The sequence below is a fragment of the Phalacrocorax aristotelis genome, chromosome 1 (genome assembly GCF_949628215.1).
Source record: "Phalacrocorax aristotelis chromosome 1, bGulAri2.1, whole genome shotgun sequence".
In the NCBI taxonomy this organism is placed as follows: Eukaryota; Metazoa; Chordata; class Aves; order Suliformes; family Phalacrocoracidae; genus Phalacrocorax; species Phalacrocorax aristotelis.
The window spans coordinates 149,674,645-149,689,371 of NC_134276.1; the positions used below are offsets into that span (position 1 = coordinate 149,674,645).

At 44.1% G+C, this 14,727-nt stretch overlaps 1 protein-coding gene and 1 long non-coding RNA gene across 5 annotated transcripts in view; one reads left to right on the forward strand and one right to left on the reverse strand.

Annotated features, from left to right (window-relative positions):
* MICAL3 (microtubule associated monooxygenase, calponin and LIM domain containing 3) overlaps positions 1 to 11,559 on the forward strand; it is a 168,106-nt gene extending 156,547 nt beyond the window's left edge. For 3 of the 4 annotated variants that reach the window (XM_075115489.1, XM_075115500.1, XM_075115510.1), the window contains 3 exons: positions 5,326 to 5,425; positions 6,425 to 6,498; positions 6,583 to 11,559. In XM_075115489.1, the coding sequence (XP_074971590.1) occupies positions 5,326 to 5,425; positions 6,425 to 6,498; positions 6,583 to 6,767 (359 nt within the window). In that variant the 3' untranslated portion in view covers positions 6,768 to 11,559. The remainder of the gene's footprint in view (positions 1 to 5,325; positions 5,426 to 6,424; positions 6,499 to 6,582) is intronic. The other variant, XM_075115521.1, reaches the window with a different exon arrangement.
* On the reverse strand, positions 11,372 to 11,817 carry LOC142067160 (uncharacterized). The gene is made up of 2 exons (XR_012663920.1): positions 11,733 to 11,817; positions 11,372 to 11,517 (listed from the first exon to the last, which is right to left on the reverse strand). It is a non-coding gene; the product is annotated as an uncharacterized LOC142067160 (long non-coding RNA).
* Between the last annotated feature and the right edge of the window lie 2,910 nt (positions 11,818 to 14,727).

A 14,727-nucleotide genomic window follows, 5' to 3' on the forward strand; every position in this document is an offset into this window, starting at 1 on the left:
AATGCTTTTTCCATTTATCAAATTATCTTTTTTTTCCCCTGTTCCCTGTTTCTAAAACAGTTAAGAGTCCTTTTCTTGAAAGAATTAATCTGAAGGGACAGTGAAATGTGTGCCATGGAAGACACTTAAAGATTTGTTACTGTCAGTGAAAAAAATCTTTCTCCGTTTCAGGAAATATGAGAAAATATTTTTCCTCTTAAAATTAGAAAGTTACTATTTCAGACTGCTTATAGTATGCGCACCACATGTACCAATACTCTTTATTAGCAAGGGTGGGGAGGCAATTTTCATGACTATCACCTTAGAGAAGTTTTAAAAAATATTTAAAATTCTACTGTGTGATATATATTTTAGAGCGTAATAACTGGTGTAGTCTTCACAGCTTTAGAGAACTGTAAGAGGTAAGTTTTCAGGTTGCACTTCCCTCTGTCCTCACTGTTTAGGACCTCCAGTACATAAGGAACACTTTTTAAAGCCTTCCTAATCATCCTGGGCTGGGCAGAAGTTGTTTCCAAAGCAATTGTAATGATTATATAACCTGTATTCACTGATGCAACTATAATTTACATCTGGAGTAATTGGAAGGGACCTTAATAGTACAAGTTATGTTCATTATCTTAATGAAAAGCAATGTTAACATTTCCAGTATCAGGACTATTAGAGATACTATGGACTTTGTAGCTTGATTCAAGGATATGTTTTCCTTAGACAAGCATGGGAGGATAATATTTCTGTTAAAAGATAGCACAACCAAGAGCAAAGGAAGAAAACACAATTGCAGGGAGTGGGTTCTGTATTACATCCTTCTGCTATGTAAGTCCTGTGGTTTACTGGATTTACTGGAGACCAAAGATGGTATCTTCTCCTAGGATCAGACCATTTGCTCACTGATGACAATAGTGGTTTGTGGTCATGTCACAAGGAAATAAATGGCATTTTCACATACCAGGTATTTATTTCCAGATCAAGTATGGCAAATTGGGAATTCCTCACCAAGTCTATATGTCCACGGTTTGAAATGTATAAATATAGCTGTGTTTGAGTTATCAACATCCCATACACACACACAAAACTCTGAATGAAATCTCAAACCCTGAAAAATTGAAGTGTTTTCTTCTATATAGTTAAATGTCCATCTGCTGATCTCCCCAGCACCAAGTTAGAGTATTAAAGCATATGTAGAAGAATTCACACTGAATCAGATAGGATGTGAAATAAAAAATATAATAGGTATCATGCGCAAAATGCTCTGCTTTGTGTGGAAGCTTATTTTTCACAGTGCCTTTGCGCTTTGGGGTTTTTCTTGTTTGTTTTTGCTTTTGTAACTTAATCTGTGAAATGGCAATCATAGAAAAAAAAGCCCTAGTATTTTTTCATTTAAATGAAGAGGTTGGAAAATTCTGAACAACTAGAATTAAGGTTCTGGTACTGTCAGCTAATGTTGGTACGATGCTTTATATGTAACTGTCATACGGCCAACTGTGGCCCTCTCCTAATGTTGCCCCTTCCTAATGTTGCTCCCAGTACAGAGGTTTCTTCCTGTCTGAGAAAGCCACGCTGCTCAGTTGCAGGCTTTGAAGCCAATGTGCTCTCCCTCTTGCTCCAGTGTGTCTTCCGTGTGCTGGTCTTGTTCTGTGATGGTCCCTTCTAAAGCCTTCCCAGCTCGCGGGTAGTCTAGTTCTCTAAAGCTGTCTCCAAACCACGTATATCAAACTCTGCTGACTTCTCCAACATAAGTGACATTCTTCGTATATTGTTGTGGCGTTTATGCCTTTTCCCACCACAGAAATGCCTCCTCTTGATAAATGCGGTTGTGCATTGAGAGCAGTAAGTGTTCCATTCTGCTAGCTCTCATGTTTCAGGCTCATCACCTTCCCAGTGCATACGTTCTCCTTTAACTATTAGTGACGTTGGTTTTTTCCTACTGTTTATCTCTGTAATGTTAAGTACAGCTGAAAAGCAAATTTGCAGTGTTAAAACAGGCTGAACGGTTTTAGAGATGAGAAATGTTTGTCCTTCACTGGGTGACAGAAAAGATGAAAAAGATTCAGTAAGTCACTGATACTAACAGAACCTGTAAGCTTTAAAATGCTTTATGAAACAAGAATATCAAGGGAGAGCTTTAAATTTGCCATTTTAACTCTGCAAAACCCTCAGTGGGTCATTGCCCTCACAGACCCTGATGTGAATCACTTTTTTATCCGTGTAAAAGCCTTTTCCCCTCTAAGCACAACAGTCCAGTTGAGTACATGTGTACTCACCATACTTGACACAGCAGATCCTGGCAGGTTGGTTCCACGTTAATCAGATTCTCCCTGTGATGTTCCCTGTCTGAAGAAATTATTTTCCATTGAAAAGGACACTTTTACCATCAGTGGATGCTGCCATGGTGATAAGAGCATGGTCCTGATAAAGCTTTAAGGTAGGGTGGCTGCTTACAGCTGGTGTCTTATGCATGCAGGCGAGGCTTTTTGTAACCCTCCTTGAAATTTGCCGTTTATCAGCAGGAGTTAAATATTCGTCTCTGCTCGTCCTGACATGTTGTTCACAAACCTTTCGGTTAAAGACCATGTGATTGAAAAATGTACGTTAGGAAAAAGTACAGTAACAATAACCTCCTGCCTGGTACTTGTACAGCTCAGTAAGCGTTCACCAGTGCCTCGGTCTACCTCTTACCTGTTATCTGTGCTTATTAGGGGCATTATTCATCTGTAGACTGTATCCCTTGTTTCTGCTTCTCCATTTCTTGTATTTTTTCTTTTCTTTTCTTCTGTGTTTCCGTTCTTTCTCACTCTTATGCTTTTTGTCCTTTGCTTGTCTTTTATTTCACCCCTTTCCTCCTCTTCCGTTCCACTTCCAACTTCCTCTTCCTCTCCTGCCTCTTCCTCTTCCGCCTCTTCCTCTTCCTCGTTTGGTCCTATTGAAGTTGAGCCCAATGCCGGGACACCACGTCGTAGACCTCTCTCCTTCTGCCCTTGCTGTGCCCATGAAGGTAACGTAACCTCACACGCTCCCCGTTCTCCTTGACCACAGCTGGGTTGTCGTAGCAGCACTAGTCAGCTAGTGACCACAAGGCCCCCCGCCCCATCCCCAGCCCTTTTCTTGCTGTGTCCCCACACCAACCTTCTCAGTAGCGACCTGGTAACCAGCTTCTCTGAGCCTGTGGCAAGTTATTAAAGGTACAGTATCCCTTTTGCTAGTCCCAGCCGTGCTAGCAAAGGTGTAGCGACTGGGAGGGACGTTGGGCAGCAGTGGTGGGAGCAGTAATGTCACACTCGAAAGCTTCTGTTTTCATTTGGTGGCTTCAATTTCTCTATTCCTTCTGAAAGATGTTGGAAGGTGGGGTAAGAGAAGAAAATCTCCTTCCTGAAATGGCCTTTTCATTAGTATATATGGATTAAAGGAATACTGTGTCTTTATAAGGACTGGTTTGCAAAAACATCCTTGAACTTTAAAAACCAACAAACCTTAAGCTAGACCAGTTTTCCCTCATCTGTCTTGCTGAGTGCATTCTTTAACTGTCCCAAATGGAGTTTGACGTAGAGTTTCCATTGCCAAGGCATGGGGGAAGGGGTTGTTTATGTGTTTCATGGTGTAATTTTGCTAACCACTTACTCTGCTTTCTATGGTGCTCCCTCACATCAGTTGTCAGTGCTCCCTCTCCAATCCTCCCATTATTCCTTTGCTCATTGGCTGTTTAAAAGTACTTATGTATTTCATAGGTCAGTAGCGTTGTGTTTTTGGCTTTTTCTTAGGCATTTGTTTTCTATGCATCCTGGCATCAGAAAGGATGGGGAGACTTCCCAGTGCTTTCATGGCGCCACAGCACTGGACATCTGCATGTACAGTCTCCCTCTCCTGTTGCCACACGGGCATATTGTGCAGAGATGCTCAGAAAGGAATGCTTGGAACTGAGCAACACACTGGTATAAAGCCTACAGAGCCAGAGGCTCTTAGGGTGGTACAACCAGGTCTGGTATTCCCCAAGGGTCTGCTATTACAATTTTTCAAAGGCAGGTATTCTCGGCCTAAGCTGCAGTTTAACGGGAGTTGTAGGCTCTCCTTTGTTTGGCTCCAGTGCAGCACTTTTCTAAGAGATCCTAAGGATGGAGGCAGGGATCTGGTCTGAATTAAGTAGCCATTAATCTGGTATTTGTGAAGTGTGTCCCAGAGTTTGAATTGTGAGCTTGCTGCTTGATTATTTCTAGCATCAAAATGGCTATGTCAGAGCTTTTGCTCTGGATGTAGATAGTATGTATCCATAATAACAAACACAGAGAGGGATGCTAGTTCCTTTAGGATGCCGAGGTTACATGCAGTGCAAGCTGTTAGGGTGCAGCAAGCTGAAAATACTGTTGAGCTTGGTTTGAGGCCTTGCTCCTGCCTCTACCTCCATGCAGGCCAGAGCACTGCTGGTGTCCTTGATGGTATCTGATGTAGGTCACAGCATTCATCAGCAGGTAGTGCAGCATGGAATCAGTGGCCCAGACCAGGAGATTCCCTGGTAAGCTCTTGCATTTGATAGATACCTGCAGAAGGCTTTGGGAACAGCATTCTGCAATTTATCCTATATAACTCCTGACAGATAAGAGATTCGTCAGTGGACTCCTGAGTAAGTTTAGGAGTTGGGTTTAAAACAAATGAAATACCAACTAAGAGTTCTGCACTAGGTGACCGAGGCCCAAGGTATTTTTATTCTGCTTTGATATTAGCAACTCTCTCTGGGGATTCTTTTTCTTTCCAGTGCTGATGTGCAATACAGTAGGAGTAGTTTCTGTGTTCACTGTGCAGAGGGGGACAGATATATGTGGCTAGGGGGAGCAGTCAGAAGAGATTTATTTAGCTATTGAAAAAAGAAAAGACAAGATGTTACTTTCAGCCAGTCAAAGAAAATATTGAGGACATGCAATTGAAGAAAATAAAGGTAAAACACATGGAGTGGCAATTGAATCAGTTTCTGATGAGCATACCTTTAAGCAGCTGGCATGAGGGTCTATAAAGCTCTTCTAATGAAAGGAAAAGTGAAATAGTTACAGAAATCTGGGGTTTCTGCATTAAGAGCGAGGAACAAACAAGCAATCACAAGAAAATCAGAAAGCAAAAAAAGAAAAATATATCAGGCTCCAAAGAGGAGAATCCTTTTGGAGGTGACTTCCACTGTTCTGTGTGCTCTAGGCAAACTGAATGGACCCGGCTTGGGAGTGCTCTGGCAGCATCTTGCTCGGCTTTCTTTGCACATTTTGCCCCATTGTTGTTTTTGCAGTTTGGGCTTGTAAGGATTGCAGGGCGTTACCTGAAAATTTACCAGGTTTCTTTTTTTGGCAGGCATGGGTAAGAAGGATGATCCCAAGCTGATGCAGGAGTGGTTCAAGCTGGTGCAGGAGAAGAACGCCTTGGTTCGCTACGAGTCTGAACTGATGATATTGTGAGTGAACGTGCAAAGCTTCGAAAGAGGAATTATGTTACAAACAGTATTGGAAGATCTCTCAGTACTGTCTTTCCTATAATACCAGGAGGTCAGCAGTCTCTTAGGCTGCCTCTTGGCTGAGATATGAATCCAAGTACATTTCAGAAGAGTGGTGGAAGAAGGAATAGCAGCAATAAGGAATGAAGGTTCCAATTATTTGTGCACATGCAGAAGTACGGATGCATGTTTAAAGCTCTGAGCCCTTCCCAAGCTGTTCTTGGATAAAACACATTTTGTTCACACAAGTGTTTTTGAGCTATGCAGAAATAATGTGTGACTCCTTAGGATTTTGGTAGAGTCCACTTTTAAGTGTAACCAAAAGTGTTTAATTCTGTCACCTTTGCCACATGGCCTCTGCCCGTAGGGGGACCCCAGTGCTCTCATCTGGGCTCAGACCATAAGGCTTTTTTTCCTGCTAATGAAATTGGGAGCTTTCTCAGTCCCCATGCTGCAAATTCACTGCAGTTCATTTCTGAGAATGTCAGCTGACCCAGGCAGTGTGGAAGGTTATCACCTTAGTCCCTGTGTCAGAAAAGCCCCAGGGCATTGTCTGCACTGGAATCTGAAAAGGCAATGGCCTGCCATGTCCTTAGTTGATAAGTGACTTTGTCTTTAGAGCGGGAAGTGGCAGGAGGTACGTAAAGTATAATTTTGCAGTGATTGCAGATTTGTTTGTTCCTGCATACTGTTTTAGATTTAATCCCACCCATAATTCACCCAGTTTTCTGTATTGCACTTCCTAGGTAAAGGAGTAAGGTAAAGAACCTGAGATGCTGAAAGTACATTTAAATCTTTAAAAAATATATATTTTAGATGTTTTAAGAGTTGTTCCAAAACAGATTGGTAAAATGCATAGCAGATATCTAGAGGGGGAGCAGAAGCTGACAATGGCTATGAAGCAATGTATGGAGTATTTTAATATACACAGAACTTGGATTCCTGATGTTTCCCTTTCAGCGCTCGGGAGCTAGAACTGGAAGACAGGCAGAGTCGATTACAGCAGGAGCTCCGGGAGAGGATGGCAGTAGAAGGTAAGAGCAAAAGGGAACATTTAATAGATTGTATGTCCATATTTCTAGCCTTGTGTATGCTGATAGTTTTTGATATCTCTGTAGATCATCTGAAGACAGATGAGGAGCTCTCAGAGGAGAAGAGGATCCTGAATGAGATGCTAGAAGTAGTGGAGCAGAGAGATTCACTTGTGGCTCTCCTTGAGGAGCAACGGCTTCGAGAGAAAGAAGAAGACAAGGACCTGGAGGCAGTCATGCTATCCAAAGGTTTTAGCTTGAACTGGTCCTGAGCTTAACACATTTACCTCTGCTGGTCTGTGTTGTCCAGTTGGCCTACCCTGAGTTCGCCAGAATTACATGGATAGGAAGATGTTGAAGGGGAAACCTCCGAAGGGTCCAACAGCATGCAGGGATTTGGTGTGAAGCACTCAGAAGCCTTTTGATAAGTGTGTTGGTTCCAGAAGCTTAAGTTTTACATGTCTGCAAGCCAAGTTAAAGATAATGAGACTGTTGAGTCTCCTTGAGGTCCTACACAATGGACCATATTTTTGTGTGTGTGGTAGGAGGGAGAGGAATAATCCTCGTGTGGGGAAAGAGGTTAAGGGAAGAAGTACCCTTAACTAAACTGGATTTATGGCAGTCCATTCCCTCGCCATTTTTACCACACCAGTTCTAATAAAAGGGAGGGAAGTGGCAACCCTCTCTGGAAAACCACAGCAGCCTGTAGCAGCCTGTATGGTGGAGTCAGCTGTCTGAGAGAGCTCCAGAAGCCCAGGGCAACACCTTCTTTGCTTTAGTCTTCCTCCCTGCCAAAGAAACCTGCAGCTGATCCTTATGCATGGGTATGAAGAAATATGAGACGAGAAGATACTACTAGTATGTGTGATGGAGCTCTTTGCCTCCTGGTTTTTAGAGAGACGCGGGCATCAGAGGACTCTCTCCCTGTCATAGCCTCCTCAGTCTTCTTGTGGTGAACAAAAGGGAGAAGAAGAGAGAGGGAAAAGATGCCCTTCTGCTTTGCTATACACTGGAGAGACAGCCACTGCTGGCCTTAGTCTTTGTGGCCACAGCTCAGAGGCTGGTGGGCTTCTTTGATCTGTTTTTGTTGTGACTGTTTTGACACTGGAAAATACTGACTGTGGGACAGTGGTAAGTGTGTGCTGGGGCGGGGGTGTTGCCAGGTGGCATTCCCCGGCTGTGAGGCCCCTCAAAGGGAGAAGCCCTTAAGTGACTGAACCACCATTAAGACTTTTCAGTGTTTTTATTTTTTTCTTCTGTATTTTGTTTTTGCACATTGGAAACGAAGCTTAAGACCTGCCTGGGCCCTCAGTCACTTTGACCCTTTTATGTCAATTAACTTATTTTCTTAATACTTGAAAGAAGATTCATTTTTATATCTTTTAGGAAAAAAAATGGACGAGCGATGGGTGTGTGTGCCTGCTGCATCCTACAACTTCCACTTCTAAATTACTGGACGTTGTTATCTGTGGCTATTTATTAGTGTTCTTATTAATAATTTGATTGTTACACACATTTGATTGTGGAGGGGGTGTTTTAACTCTGTTAGAGAAAGACACTGCTGCGGATTGGTCCCTGCTTCACAGCAAGGGCAGCCTTTATGGACCCACGGACGCATCCTGCCCTAGAAGTTTTCCTTTATGACAAAATCCTGCGTACTCATGGAGTTGTAAGAATCTATTTGTGCTCCTAACAATACTCTTCTTCTGCATCCCAGATTCCCTCTGTTGGACTAATAAACTTTTAATTTATTTAAATTTTACGTTTTTATAACAAGAAAGCCAAAACTGTAAGGTAGAAATATCCCATATGTCTCTCTCTCACTGAAAGAGGGGACCCTCACACTCCTGAGATACAGCTAGGGGAACTTCCGTGAAAACAAAAATAGCACATTTCCTGCTGCATCTGTTGGAAGAAGCTCCTTTTGTCTCAGATAACGAAGCTACTGCTTTCCAGCCGCGAAGGTACTCATTGTAGTCATCTGTTAAGCAATGAGCAGGACATGCACTGAGCAATTCAGCACCATTCACTGACAGATTCCCTGAGCATACCACATCTTTAACTTGTCCCGCAGAGCTGAAATAGTACTGTGCGATGGGTATGTGTCCCACCCTTAACGTGATGTGTTCAGAGTTTTTTTCCCCCTTGGGATACTGACCGTGTTCTTTGCTTGTTAAAGAAGTACTAAGCCTGCTCCTGATGTCCTTGAGAAAGAGTCCTGTTCCCAGGCATATTCATGCAGCATACTGACTCTTTCAGCCTGAACTTACACGCTGTTGGTGCAAGGTACCCAAGCAGGGCTGAACATCCTTTCATCTTTTGCCCCAGGACAGAAGTTAGCATGGTTTCTTGCTGTTAGCTCGCTACCTCCTTCGAAGAGGTGTTCTGTAAGCCAGGGTCTACGATGTGAATTCACCTCTGACTCAGGAGCGTACCTCAGGCTGAGGAAGAATGGGTAGAACAGTCCCCAGGGCCTTTGAGTGATGCTGGTTGTTAACTGTGGAAACATGTTTTTTCTGCCTCAAGTGTTCCCCCTTTACCCCCCAACCCCACCCCGCGTGTTTTCTGTGAAGGCGTTACAAATTAAATCCAGATGCTCATGAAACCAAGCAGACAGACAGCTGCAGCGCTGCTTAGTAGTTGCGCGTGTTAGCCAGTGGTACCTGCTGTACCAGCATCACGGAGCACTGACTTACCAACAGGATGTCCAACAGACAGAATTCCCCCCCGGCTTTGCCAGCGCAGGGGCCAGCTGCACGAGTCACACCGGCAATGGTGGTTTACATGGCCTGCATTTGAGGGGCCAGTGGAAGCTGGCAAGAAAGAGGGAAGCTGGATACGTAGTTTATTGTAAACCGTCTTGCGCAAAGAATTGGCCTCAGTCCGTTGTATAGCGTGCTAGGTATATGGACTGCATCTAACTTTGAATAAAAGATCGTTAAATGGGAGCTGTAGAACAGACAGAAATCCTGAAGAAGAAATACCGGTTTACTACCCTACCCTTTGTGCTGGGGAGATGCTGGCCAGATCTTTGCAATGCCGAAGAGTGATATCACTTGAGGGTGCAATCCCCTATTGCAGGGGAAAACCACATGTTCTAAACCTGAACTCTTTAGGAGACAGTGAAGGCCTCCGGCACTGAGAATGAAAATGAAGCGCTAACATCGCACACGCAAATTAATTAAAAATACATGAAAGGGAATGTTAAAAGGCCTTTTTATATCAAAATGGTTGAAAAAGGCACAACTTGTATCAACTTGTATTTGCTGTTCAGTTGCACTTTATGAATATGACTTGCATATCAGATACTGGGTTTTTTTACTATCTGAATATTTTTAATTCAAATTTTATATTTTTAAAGCTGAAGAAGGCTCTTGTGACCACAAGATCCCTTATTTGTATTAGAATCCAAGTAGGATGTTCTAGCTCTTTGTGCTGCCCAGGTGGGTGGCAGCAGCACATGACTCAGCCACGTGCATTCGATGATGTGTCCCCGTTTCGCGTTTGAGGGGAGCAAAAAGGCCCTCAGATTCCGAGAAGTGGGCGCGCGAGGGCATCCGTCCCCGCGTGACACAGTCCGTACCAGGGGCCGGCCGCTTTCTCCCTGCAGTAGGTAGGAGGAGGGCCGAGCTTGGAACCTAACCTGTGTTTGTTTTGAAATGGGCACGCTGAGGATGGGGCAAGGGCTTCAGTCCCCTGCAGAGAAGAGAGGGGGATACCACCTCCTGGCAACGCCTGGGAGGCGAATGGGGGTGGGGGAGTGAGGACTGCCAAAACAACCAACCTGCTGTTTTCACAGTAATTTTTTTTTTAACTGTTCTGTTCCTTTTAACCATGTTTTCATAAAAACTCAAAAATGACTGTAAAATCCTGAGCTTCAAAGAACTACGCGCGGGGAGGTGACGTTTCAGCTCCAACTTCCAGACATATTCCTCCTTTCAGTTAACCAATACCCCCACAGTCTCACTAGGGCATGTTACAAACTGCGTTGCTGAACATATTTTAGAGCAAACCGCAAGTTTAAAAGTCTGTCCTTCTCTCTATCTGTCTCTGCATTTTATGTAAATATTTTTTTGTATGTAAAGACACCAGTGGATCCTTGGGATACCCCCATGGTCAAGAATCTGAGTTTTGTGCAATGCCTAGGCCTCTCTTAGAACACGGTGCTTGCATAGAGCTAGTCACCACATTTGTGTGCACTCTGGTGGTTTTTAATATTTTTATACATCCTAATCCTGAACATAATGAAGTATTATAAGTGGTCTAGACTGCATGATCTAGAGCAACCGGCAGTTCCATTTTCTTAGCAGCTGTTCCTACCATGTTCACAGCTACACCTTGTTTGGTTAGCATTCTTTTAAAATGAGTTTTCAATTAAGTGTTTACACCAGACGCCAGCAGATGAGAAAGGTGTTGCATTATAAAATCTCCTGTGTACAAACTGAAAAGCCACGATATGGCTTTATGGGAATTTCATTTGTCACTGTCTGCAATAAAGAGAACTCTAAAGCATACTAAAAACCAGCCTGTATATAGTTCACAGAGAAAGAGATTGCTGGCTCTCGACTGTTGCAAACTAACAGAGATTAGAAGCTTTCTAAAAGTTCCTGCTTTTGGATTGCTGAGTGTGTACCACTATAGGCAGGGTAGCCGGGCAGAGGAGGGTGTCACTGAAAGCAGGTGTGAAGGGGAGGATGCCATGTTCTGATGGCATCGCAGTAATTTAAATACTCTGTGTCTGTGCGTGCATACGTGTGTGTGTGTGTGAAGTCTAATCCAGGTGAAGGGATCTGCTTCGGCATTCTTCCCTTTTGTATGAAAGCGAACTCTGATATTCAGATTGTTCAAGGCTTTTACGGTTGGCATGTATGGAGTGTTAAAAGAAAAGCGTATGCCCTACCTGTAAAAAAAACAACTCTGTTCCAGCCTGTTTTCTTCTGTTTGGTTGTGTTTTATTGTTTGTTTTCATGCACACTTGCTTCGTTGGTGTTGAGATTTTAGCACCTCAGATGGCCAACTGAACTAAAAAAAAGAAAAAAAAATAAAGGCATTAATTATTTTTTCTTTTTGTTGGTGGAGTTACGTTTGTTTCCCTTGCGTTCACTTGCACGGTTGATGATTTAAGAGGAAGCTGGGACCTGAGGGAAGGTGATCTTGAAATGAGATAAAAAGCAAGTGCTAAAAGGCCTGACTTCAATTTCTCTTTTGCTGGAACACGTGGAGCCCATCTGAATTACCTGATATACAAACAAATCAATCCTGATACAGCCCCAATACATGGTCCTCCTTTCTCCATATTTTACATTGTTTCTTCAGTTTCTCTGTGAAGAGGAATCACAATAAATAGATGAGAAGGGGTGAAGGTAATGTAAATTGAATTGTAGGAATTAGGATTTCATTTCTGTAGCTATAGCTTACTTCCTTAGCCTGCAGTACTAGTGTGAACATCTGACGCTGGTATAGCAGCGGTTAGTAAAATAAGGAGGGAATGACATCAGCACCTCTGTGCTGACTTTCTGTGGTGTTTTAAGCCTCAATGCCCGTGTCTCATCTGCACTGTGCCAGCTCAGGAAGGGTAGCTACGCAACGTGCAGCTGCGCCCATTGGACAGACGGGAAGGATTCAGAGGTTCAGCCTCACCAGCTCGTGTGTGCCAGAAAAGGCATCTTGCCTGGGTGTCGCCTGTTTGCAGAGGGCGGATGCTCAGCCTCGGTGGTGGGTGTTGTGTCCAGTAAACATCAGGAGCTTGAAGCCCGGAGGAATGACATCCAGTCAGCAGGACTGCTGTCATTACATAGAGTCTGAGGGAAATCATAAGACTTTATGCCTTTTTTTCAGCAGGCAGAAAAAACACAGGATGTTGTGGGAAATTCCAGCCAGGAAAACCCCCAGTGAGTCTTACTTTCCTGCCCACCCAAGCGTTTTCAGAGTAAAGGATAAATGCTGGTGTTCGTAAGGTGGTTGGGTTAAAGCAGACTCATGGCAACAGTGGGGATGGTGGGCCCCTGGTTCCCTCTTGCGCAGTGCACAGAGGCGGGGGTGGCAGGCAGTGCTGCAGGTGGCAGAGCGACACAACTCAGTCCTTCATTTGTGCAGCTGAGTAGGTCTGTGGTTCTTTGGGGACGTTTCCAAGCCTACAATTCCTCCTGTCCTTTTGGTCTCTTGCTTTCAAATAGTAGTGGGAAAAAGCTGTGGTTACCCGGGAGGGATCTCTCTGGTGTCAAAAGGCCAGTCTGCAAGGATTGCTCCCTTGATGCCAAGAGAAATGAATATATGGAAAGTGACCACTGGACTCCAGGACACAGGAGATCGGCTCCCATTCATGGCTTAGGAAACCAGCCTTGCAACATTTCATCATGGCTTTCTAATTATACTGCAAACTTGTTAGCCCCCGATCTCAGTGAGGGACCCAGAGGTTCTGCTATTCTACAAATGATGGGCGGAACAACCGCTCTCCTTAGAGACGCCTTCCTGCATTACTTGCTTTGGCAAAGAGCTACGCTGGCCCTGGGTGGTGAGCCCTCCGAGATGAGCAGGGCCACATGGCCTGCACAGATTAGCCGTGTATGTGTAATAAATAACACCAGAAAAAGGCCCTGTAACAAAGAAATCCCACCTCAGGAGCGCAGCACAGTGGCAGCTGCTGCTTTCAGTTTCCACTGTTAATGAAAGTAGCCTTCAGGAGCCTCTGACCCTTTCTGCACGTGGCGTTTCATTCCCTCGAAGCTGCCTCATCCAACCTACCTTGTTCCCCTTGGCACAGAACCGCGACCCCTCCCCAGGCCTTCAGGTGCAGCGCTCCGCTCGGGTGAGGAGTAGCACAGCAGTTACTGCAGAGGGAGCATGAACATGCCCTCAGCTCTGAGGAGCAGCACAGGAAGAAGGATGTGAATGGGTTCATTAAGTAGCATGCAAAGCCAAGGCTTGACAGAGCCTCAGATACGTATCACATTATACAGGTACTCAGCCCAGTTAAAGACAATGAATGTAGCTGTCAGGAAAAATAACTAGGGGGAAGTCGTGCCTAACACCAAGAGCAAAGAGCAGGTGCAAAACCTCTGGCATTCTGGTTTCCCTCGCACTTAACAGGTTTTGAAAAGTCCTGACCATGAGTGCTGTGACAGCTGCCTACACCAGCAATTGCATTTTTAAGTCCTGAGTATTGGTGAATGCAAACCTAATCCTGTAAGGATGCTCCCCGGCCACACATCTCTCCAGGAAAAACGTTGTTGGAGGAGGTTCCCTTTAAGAATTCAAGCAGGGCCTGAGTCCATCTTTCTCCTTTAAATCCTAAGCGTCAGCAGCAACAGAGCTGTCACCAGAGGAAAGGATTCTACAGGTAGTAATGGGTAAAAGCAACAGTGGCTGCCCGACTGCATCGCAGACAGCATCGCCCTCCCAGAGAGCCAGAGGGAGGGAGGGGGCCTCCAGCTTCAGTTTATAGATATTCCTTGAGGGAAGCGATGAAGAGTTGCCTCCTTCCTTAGCCTGTCTCCTCTTACGCAGGGCTTAAAATGGAACAAAAAAAAACCTGTCCAAACCGAGCTCTGGAAAAAGTACCATTTTCCTTTGGCATCTTTGCAGCGGTGTAAATGCCTGCAGACAGTGAGGGAGTGGATAAATACTTTCAAACTTGCTGAGTATGTGGTGCTTTTCTGAATCTCAGACACAGGAATCACGTGGTTTCCCATAAGCAAAAGATAAGATCATGTTTCTTTTTTATTATTAAAATTTTCTATACAAATATATAAAATACTCTTATATTACTCAGACACCACAAACAAAGTAAATTTCTCAAAAGAAATATACACACTGTGGGCAGAAGGAAGAGAGAGTATGTATTTTGCCTACTTGGGGCTAGCAGTGCTAGCTGGCTTTCTAAGAACACGTTGAACAGTTTGTAAAAACAGAAATTTCTCTTCAGTTCCTTGGAATTTACAGAAGTTGACAAATAATTTTGTCACTTTTTTCCCCCTACATTCTTCCCAGCACTAAGTCACCCGATGGGCTGGGCAACACCTGTCTCAAACCTGAACCAGAATTGGTTTGGTCTTCATTTTGTGGAATCCCAGGAACTTTAAAAAGCCCTGTATGATCAGTCCCTTCCTGATTAAATACCCTTCGCGTGCTCTGTGTAGCAAAACAAAGGCTGAAAGCGGGTACCGTGACTCGTCACTTTGGGAAGAGGAAAGAGCATGACAGGAAACCTGTGCTAAATACATAGTAAGCAGC